Below are 15,525 nucleotides of genomic sequence, written 5' to 3'. Positions count from 1 at the left end.
CATACTACTTGTCACACACGAAAGAAATGGAGTTTTGTGCATTTTATTTAACAAATTCAGGCCGTAGAATATTTGTCACTTACGCCCCACCCCTTTTATATGCTACATGGATGTATCCCGGAGGAAACAAAGTGAATACTTGATAGAAATGGTTTTCCGTGGCTTCTTTGTAAAATTCTCAGTTATCTTCTCCTTTTCACATTAGGGTTGTATCTGCAGGAAAGAAATGGGGTTAGAAGGTACCTAGATAAGTGATGGCATTTCTTTCACTTTTAAAGTTAAAGGGCTTTCAAAATAAGTCACACTTTAGCAAACAGAACGAGAATGCCATTTTTATCCTTAAAATCAGACATTAAGTATATTAAGCATATAAATTAAACATTTATACTTTCATTTATCCTTTGAATGCTATGGTGAATAAATAAAACATCATCAAAAAGTCCTATAAACCCATTAAAATAATTAACAAAAACAACAGTTTAAAAACAAATATGTATTTATACTTCTTTTAATATGGCTTCAAATAGTTTCTCTGCCTGCCCCCAAATTAAAGAATACCATTTGCACAAACAAGCATAATGAATCTAAGATATGATTACTTTACAAAATTTTCTCTTATAGCAATTAAATGTAGCTGGACAACCAGCTTTTCTCATTTGACTTCTTATGAAAAATCAGCACTGTCAACATTTTGACCAATGATTCATACTGTCAATAATGAAATTAAAGAATCAAATTCACTGCAAAACAGACTCAAAGATAGAGTACCTTCTTTGTTTTGGGAAAATGTTTGTTTAGGGAGTAAGTTTGGGAAAATGTTATTCTCCCCTATTATAGTATCTACCTATACTTCAATATTTTGTGAGTATTTGAGAGCTAATTATAAGGTTTGTGGGCCTGTAAGAATGCTGAAAATACGTTAAATCAGAATTGAATATAATCACCCATTATAACTCCACTAAACTTCCCACCAAAACCTGCTTTGAAACGCTAATCCAGCCTCTTGTTTTTATGCATGTGCCAATTAAAACTAAACAAATGGTCTGGTAGTTTACTTGTCTGACTTCAAAACCCATTCACTCATAATTCTGCTCCGAGCTGAAAGTCTTGCAGTTATCAGCCAAATGCACCCAGCTTAGGAACTGTCTCTTGCCTGAATGCCCCACACAAAATTTAAATCTCCTGTGGTGCAGTACAACTGAATCACCCCAAACCTCAAAGCTATATCCAGTAAACCCAATTAAAGGTGCTCAAGCAGGAAAAAAACATATTTATTACAAACAAAACATTCTTTAGGGGAAGGGACTAAGTGTTTATTTCTAAGGACAGAAGAAAACAAATATTTAAATCTCTACAAACAGAACTGAATTTTACATACATCTCTCTAAGATTCTTGAGAAGGCGGAAATTAAAACTTTACCTGAAGAGATCATCAGCAAGAGACTCTTCTTTTGCATGCTGATTTTGCACCTGTCAAAATGAACATAATTTCAAACATTTGCTCAATGGTGCATATGCAGTGAATGGATTGCTGTATGGGGGGGGGCGCTCAGGCACTTCCGAGAGCCCCACATCCAGGTCACCAGGTCGATTGTTCTTGTTTCAACACCACGTCTCCCATTCCACAGACCCTCCCCATTTATACTTCAGCCACGTGACTGCAAAGTCCTCTCATTAAACAACTGCCACCAGTCAATCTCCCCACCAAGGCAACCAGCACACACACTGCTGCTTGGTGAATTTTTAAACATTTTCTCCAGCAGAACCCTTTTCCTAAGCGAAACCTCAGTGTTCTGAGGTCACAGATAGCACTAATGAAGGAGCTGAGAAGGCAATATTTATCCCAGCTTTGAACAGGTAAAGTGGCTCCCTTTCTCCCTTCCCACGCTGTCCCGCCTCTCACTCCCCTCAATTAAGAGATGTCTGGAATATTATTCACTTAAATCTTTAAATGGGCAATTTCTGGGCTTTAGGATTTTAACTGCTTCAATTCTTTTGTGTACTACCATGATTCTCTAGAATGCACATTTATAAAATAATAAAGCCAATTATTTTTTCCAAGAAGAAAGGCAGAGATGAGGTGACTTCCACACTCCTGTTTTTGGACAGCAAATATCCTGAGTGACCTTCTTAATAATGCAAATTTTCTGAGTGATCTTCCTAACAAATTGTAAAAACTATTTGCAGAAGACTACATTGGACCCACAATAAGGCAAAATACAAACCCTGAGAAGTTACCAAGTACCACAGCCAGCTTTTTGCCCTGCCCTGTGATATCTGCAAACCATAAAAAACCAGGCTTCTGCTTCCATGTCTGGATAGGGGATGAGTGATATGTAAGAAAACCCAAGATGGGGAATCTAATAAAAGACTCCATTACAAAAGGGTGAAAGAGGAATAAATCCTACAACACAAAAGGCACCAGCAAAGAAACTTGCCTGTCTTGATCCTGGCACAGGGAGGAAAGAAAGAAAATAAATCTCTGTTTATAAAGACAAGCTGGCCTTCACTCAGGCTTCTGGTCCAAACACGTATTACCGTGTTCCCTGAAAATAAGACCTAGCTGGACAATCAGCTCTAATGCATCTTTTGGAGCAAAAATTAATATAAGACCCAGTCTTATTTTAACTGTAAGACCTAGTCTTATACAGTATAATGTAATATAATATAATACCCGGTCTTATATTAATTTTTGCTCCAAAAGACACTTTAGAGCTGATTATCCGGCTGGGTCTTCTTTTCGGGGAACACGGTAACTGACTGATCCAAAACCCTCACAAGCAGAGACTAAAGTGGTCTCATATTGGTAGAACAAGACTGACAGACATATGTATGTCTTCTCTGGAGGAAATAAACCTGAACTCAGGATGCCAGGAATTCCCACAGATCAAGTTTCAAGGGAAATGAGCAGTTCACCATTCAAAGATCGTGAAGTATATATACACTTGGAAACAAGAAGCTATAAAAAGAAAACAAGCAGAAACAGATCGACAAACAGTTTAGATACTGGTACCATCAGGAAAAGAATACAAAATAGGAGCTTACAAACAGCAGGAAGGAACAAAGCAGATTTAGAAATGAATAAAAAAAGACTTCCAGAAATGAAAAACTACAACAGGTTGAGTGAAAACTCAACAGACAGATGGAATACCAACCAGACATAACTGAAGCAGAAGTACTAAAGACAATCTGAACAAAATGAGCAAAAATACACTCGAGAGAATCAGTGATGAAATGCATAGAAGTTAAGATACACAGATAAGAAAGGGTGATTTAACTTACGTCAAATCGAGTTCAAAAAAGAAATACCCCCTTCTCCCTGTTACCGGACAGCCCTCTTCCCACAGTTGCCTGAGATGACCTGTCCGGAGCCCAGCTCTGAGTTGAGCAGCACTGGACAGTCAGGCAACACGAAGACGAGGAAGAAAACTGCCCACCCTTGTATGAGGCTTTGGTTCTTTCTCAATTCAGTGGCCGTGTGTTTCTAAATTCTCATCTTCCACGTAGTATTTCTTCTATTGCAAAGTTCCCCACCTTACTGACTTTTATTAAATTCTCCAATTAAAAAAAGTAAGGGGTTGAAAAACTTATGTATCAGATGGATGGTCTTCTTGTACATATATCTACTAGGACACACAACACTGAGGGAGAAAGTAAAAAAGAAAAGCCTATTTTTGTAATCTTTCCTGTGGTTCTCATTATAACAGTTCATAAATATATGTAAGCAGTGAGGTATTAGAAACCACATTCTAACCTGGACAGCTATAAAGCAGTCCATATTTTTCCAAAAGAGCAATGTTATTACAGTTTTGGGTTCCTGAGACTTAGGCAGCATATCAGTTGCAGATATGATCAGAGAAATGCCACAAAACAAGTAGGCAAAATTACAGAACTCTAAAGCAATTTCAAATATCAAAATGATGCTGCTGGCCCTAGTTTCATGGCTTAAAACAATGTGAACGGTTTATCCAAGTACCTACTATAAAGTACCCAGAAAAGCACTCTGACACGATACATGTGATCAGAAATCTGCACGTTTGCATTAAGCATATAAATCTGAGGGAGATGGTTGGGATTTGCCTTTAAATACTCCAAAAAGAAAAAGCTGAGAAGGGAACAGATGAAGCAAGGTGTGCAGAGTGCTGAAACTTGCTGAAGCTGTGCGCTTGAGGGGGTTATTTTACTATTCTCTTTATTTGGCATGTATCTGAAAACTTCTCATAATAAAAAGTTTTAGAACCTAAAGTGAATATTACAAATAATTACTATACAGTAATTAATATTACCTAACAATTTCCCTTACCATCTCAAAACTTAGAAAGACTCTTGGGGGGAAATGAGATAGACCAGTAACAACTGCCCATGGAAAGTGGTATTAAGGCACACTTCCCTCAGAAAGCAGTTAAAAGTATAACAACTTTAAAGCCCTGCCCACCTTTGAGATGGTGTGATCATGTGTCATTAAACCCAAGTACAAACGTGTAACTGCAGAGAATGAAGTTAGACCTATTCTAATACCACATATAAAAAATTAACTCAAAATGAATCAAGGATCCAAATGTAAGAGCTAAAACTATGAAACTCTTAGAAGAAAACAAAGGGGAAAAGCTTCCTGACATTATGAGCATATCTGGCAATGGCTTCTTGGATATAACACTAACAGCACAGGCAACAAAAGGAAAAAAAAATAGATAAACTGGACTACACGAAAATTTAGAACTTCTGGACGCCAAAGTACACAATCAACCGAGTGAAAAAGCAATCCAGAGAAGGGGAGAACACATTTGCAAGTCATATAGCTGATAAAAGGTCAATATCCAGAACATATAAAGAACTCCTACAAGTCAACAACAATAATGAAAGATCAACAATCTGATTAAAAAGAGGCAAAGATCTTGAATAGACATTTCTCCAAAGAAGACATACACATGGCCAAGAAGCACATGAAAAGATGCTCAACCTCACTAATCATTACAGAAATGCAAATCAAATGAGATGCTACCTCATACTCATTAGATGTCTATTATTAAAAAAACAGAAAATGAGGCCAGCCCGGTGGCTCCGGCGGTTAGAACTCCATGCTCCTAACTCCAAAGGCTGCCGGTTCGATTCCCACAGGGGCCAGTGGGGTCTCAACCACAAGGCTGCCGGTTCAATTCCTCGAGTCCCGCAAGGAATGGTGGGCTCTGTCCCCTGCAACTAAGATTGAACACAGCACCTTGAGCTGAGCTGCCGCTGAGCTCCCGGATGGCTCAGTTGGTTGGAATGCGTCCTCTCAACTACAAGGTTGCCGGTTCGACTCCCACAAGGGATGGTGGGCTGTGCAACTAGAAAAAAAACGGCAACTGGACCTGGAGCTGAGCTGCGCCCTCCACAACTAAGACTGAAAGGACAACAACTTGAAGCTGAACGGCACCCTCCACGACTGGGACTGAGGGGACAACAACTGGACTTGGAAAAAAAAGTCCTCAAAGTACACACTGTTCCCCAATAAAAGTCCTGTTCCCCTTCCCCAATAAAATCTTAAAACAAAACAAACAAAAAAAAAACCCAGAAAATAACAAGTATTGGCAAGAATGTGAGAAATTAGAACCCATGTGCACTGCTGGTGGGAATGCAAAATGGTGCAGCTGTTACAGAAAACAGTATGAAGGTGCTTAAAAAGTTAAACATAGAAAAAAAGATATTAGAGGAAATAGGAAAAAGGTAATATTCAAAAGAGAAATTCTCAGAAATGTTGAAAGACAATTCCCAGATTTAGAAGCCCAGTCCTTTCTACTGTATTGACATATTTGTAATATCTTCCATATGACTGTATAATCATCCTTTTAATTGCTATCCTTTAGCTTCCTTTGAAATTTTTGTGGATTAAGTCTCTTTTTTCCTCTTTACAATAGGATGTAAACTTAACTCATTTGTTTAAGTCCCATTATTTAAACTAATAAATCTAGAAGTCCCTTAAAGAGGTGTTCTAGAAAGGTACAAATTAATCTTAATGCTCTGTAACTCAGGAATTGTCCTAATGAATGACCTTAGGTCACTTAAGTTTGGTTTTAAGAAGAATTTACTCAAAGGAAACCAAAAGAGACGAAAATGCAAGTCAAACAAGTTATTGAGCTCACTTCCTACTAACCTCCATTTCCTGCCTTAACCACTCTTCTAATTCTGTATTCTTCATAGCATGATGAGCTATCAGATCTGATCCTCCAATGATCTGTGGGAGTTTGCCTGCTCCAGGAAATGTGACCTGTTAAATAGTAAAAGTAATAAGGTTAAAAGCATTAGCAAATTAAGATAATCATTTTTGAAAAAGCTTAAAAAAAGTAAAGATTGTAAATCATGTATAACATAAGTGCCAAAGATGCATATATCCTACAAATGAAAGGGAGTGAGACAGAGCAGTAACTGTGTTAGATCCACATTTTTGCCCAATTTTTTGACTATTACTACACCCAGATTTTAAATATGTAACTGGGATTTATGTACTAAGAGAATTTACGATTTTCAATTTGGAAATTTTATCCAAAAATGACCTTAGCTCATCATTTACCAATTCAAGGTGAACACACACACTGTATTTTAAATTATACAGTGTTCTAAAGATTTCAAAGCATAAGTCCTTTCTATTACTCATGAAAATTTAAGTATTCAAAACTTTCCAATTTCTATTTCCTAGCAAGAGGTATTGGAGACGGCAATAGTTCATACTTTTAATTGAAATTTTAATTGCCCACAAATTAAAAAATGCTAAAAATATGTGAAAATGCATGTCAAGCACATTAGTAATACTGTATTTAGGGAGTAAGTAATAAATCCTTAGTATTTATGGGATTTTTTAAAATTTCAATGTATGAAGTGGAGCAGGAATGTTAAATTAGTTTTCATCATTAAGCAATATTTCCAAAGTACAAATACAACCATGTCATTGATTTGTATATACAAAGAAACACGCAGACAAACTCCTTCATTAGAGGTAATCCAACTAAACATCTTTCCATACAAATTCTGGGTTGAATTTCTTTTATACTCTCAAAATTATTCCTTGGTCAAGGATATTAATATTTTTAGGGGTTTTTAAATTTTCCAAAGTACGTTCCACAAGTCTGTATGACTTTATACTTCTTTACCACTCCTCACCACAATGAATATTATTGCTTTTACTTTGGTAACTTCATTAATAAGAAACTAGTATGTCTTTTGAATTTTGATTTAACAATGAGATCTCGTCACACTACACTGAACGTGAAGTACCCATGTGATAAGAATGTGCTTATGCTGTTCGTGCACCACAGCCATGGGGTGAGAAAGAGGACGTGGGTGCCATGTCAGCAGAGACATTCCCATCTTCTAGTCTTAGAATTCTGAGACTCTTCCTGTTAATGGAGTTTGGAACCCTTTAGAGATTGTCATTAGTAGAAAATAATTTAACCGAGAAATGTTAATAGTAGCTCACATTAGAGAAAAAGCTCCACCACCTCATGGTCACAGTAAGGGTCAAACAATCCTGTCCTAGAGAAAAGCAGTTTTCTACAGACGTCACTTGTGCCAAGTTCCTGTACTCTCATCCAATGCATAAGCAGAAGCTAGCAGTCAATAGTCAGCAGTTTGAAAGCAAGAGCAAATATCCCAGAACAGGGAGCAAAAGAACACAGACTGAGTCGGAAACCTTCTTTTAACCACACTGATAACATAGTTACCTTTCAGCTCCTAACAGACAAGGAACTGGGGTCTGATGGTAACGCTCTGTATACATATTTGTTTTGTGTGGACCTGTGATAACAGAATGCCTGGTTTTCATGATTGAATGTGCTCAGTTATTTTCAACACATCTGTCATCTTCATAAAGTCCTGAGTTAAAAGCAGCCCGTCAGGAAGTCAGACACCGATACCACAACTGGGAGAACCCCCTCACTATAGCCAAACGCCTGCTGTTTAAGGTGGGAAAGCCAGGTAAACACACACTTTAAACAATTTAGTCTTGAAGAAGTTTGTTTCATTCTAGGTGTTCCATATATTCTTTAACTGTCAGTTCATGTCCTTCCGAGAGTAACTTTTTAACTATTTTAAGCAGCAGCAATAGTCTGTTTTCAACATGAACTGCTTTTATTACTATTTAGCAACAAACACTGCCCTCTTATTACAGTGTAATTAAAGGAAACATACCTTTCTGAATTTCTTGAAATTCTTCACTTGACCATAACCATCATTTACACTGGATGTGTTTCTGGAGGAAGAGTTACTAACCACCAGTGATCTAAATTCTGTCAGTAACACATTCCTTGGAGGGGTCTCACCATCATCCTGAAGAGTCGCATTGTTCTTAGACGGGATAAAGAAGGATGGACAAGAAGAGACAATACAAGAAAAAGGAAAATTACTTGTCAGAATTTTTTTCTGCAGAAAAAAAGTTCAAACATCTGAAAAAAAAAAAGTTAAAAAGGTTTATGTCTGGCACCCGAACTTTGTATCTGGAATCAAATTGTATCTATTTCAAAACCAGATAATCATTTATTCAAGTACTGTATAACTTTAGAAACATTTATAACATACTAATCTATGACAGGAGACTTAAAAAACATTTTTAATTTAGTAGCCTATTTTAATGAATATCTCAATAAACGATTTATCTTCTGCTATACATTTTCTTGGCAAGAAATCTCAGTATTATCTGCTGCTTTTCATTAAAATCATATACTTACAATCCATTCTACAAGTTCTCATCTGCTATATTTAAGCCTTTTTGGATTTTCAAAAATTTGTATTTTTATTATTTTTGACACCTCAGAAAAATCAATTATTAATTCTGGACACAACACTTCATTAACTGAAAGCCACTTTTTATTCCAGATTAATAGTTATTAAATCAGCCTGAAGATTCCTTCCTGTGGCTGAATGAGGGATTCTTTGTCATGTGCTGTTAACTAAGTAGTTACATAGCAACACTGTTACAGCTGCTCCAGGCTGATCATTTTAGCTTTTTAAGCTGCTTTACTCTGTACTCACATGGAAGTTGCTAACAGGACAAGATAAAGAGAGTCAGGGAGAGAAGAAAAAAGGGAAAAGTCAAAAGAAAAGGCTCACCTGACAATGACAGGGTACATATAATTAGGAACTCGTAATAAAATATTAATAAAAATACCCTGATACTTTCTACTGTTTCAGAGTTTAGAAATTTTTCACAACTGTTACTTGATACAAACAATAACCCTGTTGGAAAAGTGTCAACTTGATTTTATTAAACAAAGGTCTTGAGCATCATAAATGTGAAAATGACTTAGTCAAGGTCATTTATCTATAGAGGGCAGGGAATTTCACTCAGGCTTTTTTTTTCTCCTTAGTCTTTTTGCTATGTCATCGTTATAATATGATCTATCCATTTCCAGATGGGGCACAATTATGAAACAGACCAAAATGTAAAAAGAGAAATAACAAATCCTAAGAATGAAAACTGACAGAAAATGATGAGATAATGGTCCATATAAGTCAATCTTTATAAAAATTAAATAAAAAAAAAGTTTCCTCACAGATGGCTCTTCTTCAGTTGACCATAGTAATTCTTTCTTGAGCACACATTTCTTCCCAACTTCATTTTCTGGCTAAAGAAATAAAAAATATTGTTCATAGGAGATATAAAATGGCACCTTTCTGAAAACTTTAGAGATATTCATGCTCTTGACCCAGTTATTTGACTTTCAAGTATCTTCCCTAGAGAAACTATGAGATGGGAATAAAAATGTATGTAGCAAAAGACATAGTATGAGTTAGTTGTAAGAGCAGAGAACTGGAAGCAATCTAAGTTCACATAAGTTACATATTTAAGGAACATTTAACAATATGAGAAATGATCATAATATAAGTGAATAAAAATGGCTACAAAATTGCATTAACAGTGGATTCCAAGTTAACAAAATATGATTTAAAAAGAAAATACTAAAATATTAATTATAGCTATCTGCAGACAAGATTATCAACAAATTGTTATATTTTTTATTTTCAATATTTCTACAGTATTATGCATTACTTTTATAGTTAAAAATAAAAACAAACACTTTTAAGGAATTCTACCTGAATTTGTTGAGAATTGAATTTTAAATCACCCTTAATCCATAAAGACAGAAACAGAGTTACTTTAATTATTCAAGATATTTATCTGTAATAACCTTGAGACTGCCTTGTATGCTATCATACTATGCTTCACATTCACATATCCAGACTGTGTTATGGACAATAGGGCATCACAGAGACGGCTTCTTATTTTCAGTTAAAACCACAGTCCTCCTGGATACAATAGAGGAGTATATTGTCCTACATCAAAGTTTCAATGATTCAGCAATAAAAATTCAGGAAAATTACTAAGAAAGTCCAGAACAACCAATGTACTTTGTGCTTGTTTAGGGACTAAAGAGAGTTAATGTCTTATGAAAACCTACCTTCCAAGGCGACCATATGCCCTTTTCCGGAGTACTCTCACACAATCTCCCACTGGAAGCTGTGGTCACCATGGCAACAAGTCACTCCCTGGCACCTGCTCCCCACCCTGCCCTACTCCTTCTTCAGGCCTGCTTATCCTCTGGAGCACGTTTTCATTTTGTAGCTCAGAGAAAACCACACTACTCCCTTCCCGGATACTCAGACTATAAGCTTGGGAATTATCTCAGCAAGGCAGACCTGTTTTTGTCCCAGCTGCCAAGAGCTAGCACAGCGACTCTGGCAAGTTACTTACACCTCCTCCTGTCAGTTTCCTAATCTGTTCAATGCGTACAGTATGCTTGCAGCTGGGCTATTAACAGAATGATGGTTTCCAGTCCGTGGCAGCTATTGCTATTGGGCTTTGGAAGATGTTACAGTAATACGACAGAAGGAAACCTTAATTTAGAATCAGACAGGGAATGAGGTGAAGAAGAGATACTGTGCAGACAGTGGGTGCCATAAGCAGAGGAATGTTAATAAGGACGCCAAGTCATGTGTGCGTTTTCTGGAGACTTGGAGATTGAAAGCAAGGCCAAGACAGACACAGCTGCCATTTACATCAGGATAAATTCCTAGCAGGAGTATCTAGCCAATAGCTTTCTATTTCAGCTTACAGAAAATCTTACAGACATGCCAGAATTATATTTAAATCCCAAAACAGAAAAATGGCAGTTCTAAAAACAATATATTTTAGAAACTGACTTTCTGAAATATGGCTAAGGAATCCAATGTCAACAAGAAATGTCACACTTTGGGCCAGCCCGGTGGCTCAGGCGATTGGAGCTCCATGCTCCTAACTCCAAAGGCTGCCGGTTCAATTCCCACATGGGCCAGTGGGTTCTCAACCACAAGGTTGCCAGTTCAACTCCTTGAGTCCCACAAGGGATGGTGGGCAGCTCCCCCTGCAACTAAGATTGAATACGGCACCTTGAGCTGAGCTGCGCCCTCCACAATTAAGACTGAAAGGACAACACCTTGAAGCTGAACGGCACCCTCCACAACTAAGATTGAAAGGACAACAACTTGACTTGGAAAAAAGTCCTGGAAGTACACACTGTTCCCCAATAAAGTCCTGGTCCCCTTCTCCAATAAAAATCTTAAAAAGAAAAATGTCACACTTTTTGCGTTTGTATATCTGCAGAAAGCTTTTTAAGTGAGAGGACTGAGAAATATGTTTTCTGGTATCACTTCTGCAGCTGGAAATATTAAGCACAATTCCTTTAATCCAGAGCACCCACAAGGACTTTCAGACAATAAGTTCTTAAAATGACAAAACTGAAAAGTAAAACTAATCTCAGGTTGTCTGAGTAAGGTTGATCAATTGCATGCATGTCCATTTCCTGGTTGTGATACTGGATGTAGTTCTGCAAGATGCTACTTATTAGGGGAAACAGGGTGAAAGGTATATGGGATCTCTCTATGTAATTCCTTACCGCTGCATGCGAATCAACAATTACCTCAAAATAGTTTTCAAAAGTTATATTATAAAGTAAAACTAACTTTGTTACATTTTCACTTAAAAAATTATACTGCTAGAGTCGAGGGATTTAACTTTTAGGATATCCAAGTGTGCCACAATCAAATTGCTATTCACTCTCCAAAAGTCTAGACAACATATTTATTTTGTACTGTATTTTTATTTAGAATGTCATAAATTCTGAAATAGCAAAATAAAAGGCAAGAAAATTATGCTATAGAATCACACAGCAAAAGAAAATAATTATATTCCCTGGTCTCATTCCACAGCATGTCCACCTTAGCTATTAAATGAAAGGTCTCTTTGGTGCACACAAGACTGCTGGATGGTCTGCACCTCTGGGGACGCACTTCCTGCCTCTCCCAGCCTGGGCTCTGGTGCCCAATTCCTTGGGTTCTTGAGCACTGGGAGAATGTGCAGACAAAGTAGGTATTTAGGAAGATCAGTCAGCCACCCAGGAGGACCAAAGAGTTCTGTGACTAAAACCTCCACCATTTCAGACAGAGCTGTCGCCACTGGGGGCAGAAGACCAAGCAGGGATAAAAGTGAAGGAGAAGGGGGAAAAAAGGCTTAAAAATAAAAGATTAATGTGTGTAACAGGACAAGATGACGAGAGAAAGAAAAGAACATATCAGAAAAAAATAGAAATAAATACAGGAGGGAAGGGTACCACAAGGCATACATTCCCAAAGGTGTGGCCAAAATAATAGAACTGAGGCTAACTTTCTGAAGACTGAATGCTAATCACATTAAGGGGCCAAACAGATACTGGAACAGTCTGCAGCTACAGTGTAAATTCCACAATGCAAGTAGAATAAACATCTTTACAACAAGATGTAAACATACTGGACTTAGTTAGGAATCATCTTGTGCACTTCACCGAATGTTGCCTTCCCATGGTGATAACTGGCCCAGCTCTCCAATGTGGTGGCAACAGCTACACCAGTGAGTGACATGTGGATATCTAAACCTTTGATAATAAAGGACCCCGTTTCTCAAGTTTTCAGTCTGGCTAGAGGCTTGTGCAGTACCCATTCTCTTTCTTCCTTACAATTATCACTAAGTCCATTAGGGACAGCTATGTGCCAAGCGTAAAACACATCCCAGACTCTCGTCTAGACTGGGACAAGTGAGGGGGAGTCGCCCTGACCATGACTGGATTTTGGCCAATAACACAAGTTATCAAGCGGGGTTTCTGAGGAAGCTCCTTAGAAAAGTGGGGAGAAAGTCAAGTGGAAAGGCCTTTACCCTGTCCTTTCTCCACTGTTTTTCCTCTGTGCAAACTGGCATGACGGCTGGAGGTGCCATCCTGTACAGCTGGAAGGCAGACACCAAGGAAATTAACATTGTGGAACTGCCAAGCCACCTTGGTTACCTACTTCTGGGTTTCTTTTATTGGAAAAAATAACCTTATCTTATTTAAGCCACTGATTTTAGTATTTTTAAAGACTGCAAGAGGAATTCTTAACTAATACAATGAGGGAACCATTTCAGAAGACTGGGTGTACGAGTCAGCATCTCTGGGGCTCTGCTCTGGGAACCCCTATTTAAAAAGCTCACCAGGTAAAATGCTCACCGCACAAATAATGAGGATGCCCCCCTCATGTGAAGATGCTAACACACAGGCCCGAGATGACATGTACCTTTTCTTCTACTAGTAGTTACCGATTTACACACTGCTTGTATACACGAGCTTCTCAGCAAACGCTTATCCTCCCAATCGCTTAACCCTTATCCTTTACTAAGTCCTGTCTTTACGCAGTAGCCGTTTCTAAGGGGGTGACCATGCATGGCCATAAATGAGAGCAGAGTAACAGATCTATGTGGAGATCAGAATATCCAAGTTTGATTTCATGAGGTCTGTGCTCTCACCTCATGAGCTAACTGCTCTATAGATAGTAGGCAACTTACTGATGCATAAAATAGGAAGAAATCCCAATAGTTTTCTTAGACCAAAGTGGGCAAGACAAATTATCAACATTCATGAAAACAGGATAAGACATTAAAGATCAAAACGGAAAAAAAAATATTCCTAGTGAGGTTATACATGCCTTACCCTAAAAACTTATTTACTAGATACTTTGTTTCACTAACTTTCTTCATCTTTCTGTGCCTGTTTACTCTATTAAGGCATGTCCTGTACTTACATTCATGGCCAAATATCTTATATAACACAGCTAGAAGTCTATTAAAGCAATCATGAATAAGAGTTTTATTGTCAAAGAATTACTGTACTTTTAACTTTTACCTTATCAACCAACAAATTTGTATACTTAATACTGAGTTTTGAAGCTATTAATTTTTCTTCAAGAAATCACAATGGATGCTCATACTGTCAATACAAATACCTAAAACACTTTTTAACATTCGAAGTTTCTATCTGCAATACTGTTCATTTAAAACAAAATGTTACTTACAGTTATTTTGCTACTTTCTGGTACTCTCTCATCATTAAAGGAGCCATTTGTTTCTCTATCCAATCTTGGCCTTTTTCTGATACTGGCATCTTCCCCTTGTTTTTGAACTTTTCCTTCAATTTCTAACTCTGGTTTTATGTTCTTGAATAATTGTTCCAATACTTCATTTTCTATGGCTTCATCATCAGGTTTCCTTTTCTCTGATCTTACTTTTTCTGTAGAATGAGATTTACTGGCAGAGCTGTTCACAGTGGATTTTAAGTCTCCGTCTGTAAGTAAGTTATCTGGGTCTCCCCCCACAGGCTCGTCCTGAGATAGGTGCTGCTCCTTCGTTTTCCATATTGACGGTGCAGTAGGCTGTGTTTGTTCTAAAAGAGAACTAGAGAGTTCCATTTTTGTTCTTGCTGATTTAGATGAAGAAATTTCTTGATTTTCTTCATCCCTTTCCCTTCGATTTTAAAAAAAGAGAGAAAAAAACAAAACAAACAATGAACACAGCTAAATAATTTAGTAGTTTGGCAATATTCACCACCTTCCCCATTTAATTCACAATATTCATGTCTGTATTCATTAACAATATCACTGGAAAAGAAACACAATATATAGATGATGTATTATAGAAATGTGCATTTGAAACTTAAATGATTTTACTAACCAATGTCACCCCAATAAATTTAATAAAAATTAATAAAACAGACATGTAAAAATAGTGCATAATTCACATACACTCTGTTTTAAGAGAACTGATCAACCCTACGGCTAAAACAATATGGAGATGTCTGTCTTCTCTGCTCAAGTAAATCAATGTGGAGAAAAAGGGAGAAAAATATGAAAATACAAAGGATTTGCTGCCAGGGAACAGCAGCTTATTTCATGATTTAGGGCACTTTAGGGCAGGGAAAAAGCATGCTGGGAATAAAACTCGATGTGTTAATGAGAGCTGGATTCAAGGTAAGTCAAAGAGGCTATATCCAGACTACAGCACAGACTACACCCTGCCAGTGATGTGTGGCTACGTGACTAAGAGTTTTCTACACAACACAGTACCATTCGTTCCGTAACTACTGAACACTGTACTCAGGTCTCCACTCCCCAGGAGTTTGCTGGATTCGAGTTCAACAGTAACACTCAACGTGACAGTTTAGTAATCCTAATCTAATG

The 15,525-nt window shown here is 37.4% G+C and overlaps 1 protein-coding gene across 10 annotated transcripts in view; it reads right to left on the bottom strand.

Annotated features, from left to right (window-relative positions):
* The window catches only part of NBN (nibrin), a 53,761-nt gene that overhangs the window by 20,174 nt on the left and 18,062 nt on the right, over positions 1-15,525 (bottom strand). For 8 of the 10 annotated variants that reach the window (XM_074318979.1, XM_019726244.2, XM_074318978.1 and 5 more), the window contains exons 11-16: positions 14,365-14,812; positions 9,525-9,596; positions 8,164-8,319; positions 6,134-6,247; positions 1,421-1,470; positions 28-213 (exon numbers count right to left, since the gene is read on the bottom strand). In XM_074318979.1, coding sequence (XP_074175080.1) covers positions 183-213; positions 1,421-1,470; positions 6,134-6,247; positions 8,164-8,319; positions 9,525-9,596; positions 14,365-14,812 — 871 coding nt within the window. In that variant the 3' untranslated portion in view covers positions 28-182. Of the gene's footprint in view, positions 1-27; positions 214-1,420; positions 1,471-6,133; positions 6,248-8,163; positions 8,320-9,524; positions 9,597-14,364; positions 14,813-15,525 lie in introns of those variants that run through there. The other 2 variants (XR_012491794.1, XR_012491795.1) reach the window with 1 other exon arrangement.

Source organism: Rhinolophus sinicus, linkage group LG14, assembly GCF_036562045.2.
Source record: "Rhinolophus sinicus isolate RSC01 linkage group LG14, ASM3656204v1, whole genome shotgun sequence".
Taxonomy (NCBI): domain Eukaryota; kingdom Metazoa; phylum Chordata; class Mammalia; order Chiroptera; family Rhinolophidae; genus Rhinolophus; species Rhinolophus sinicus.
This window is presented reverse-complemented; position numbering and strand designations above follow the sequence as displayed.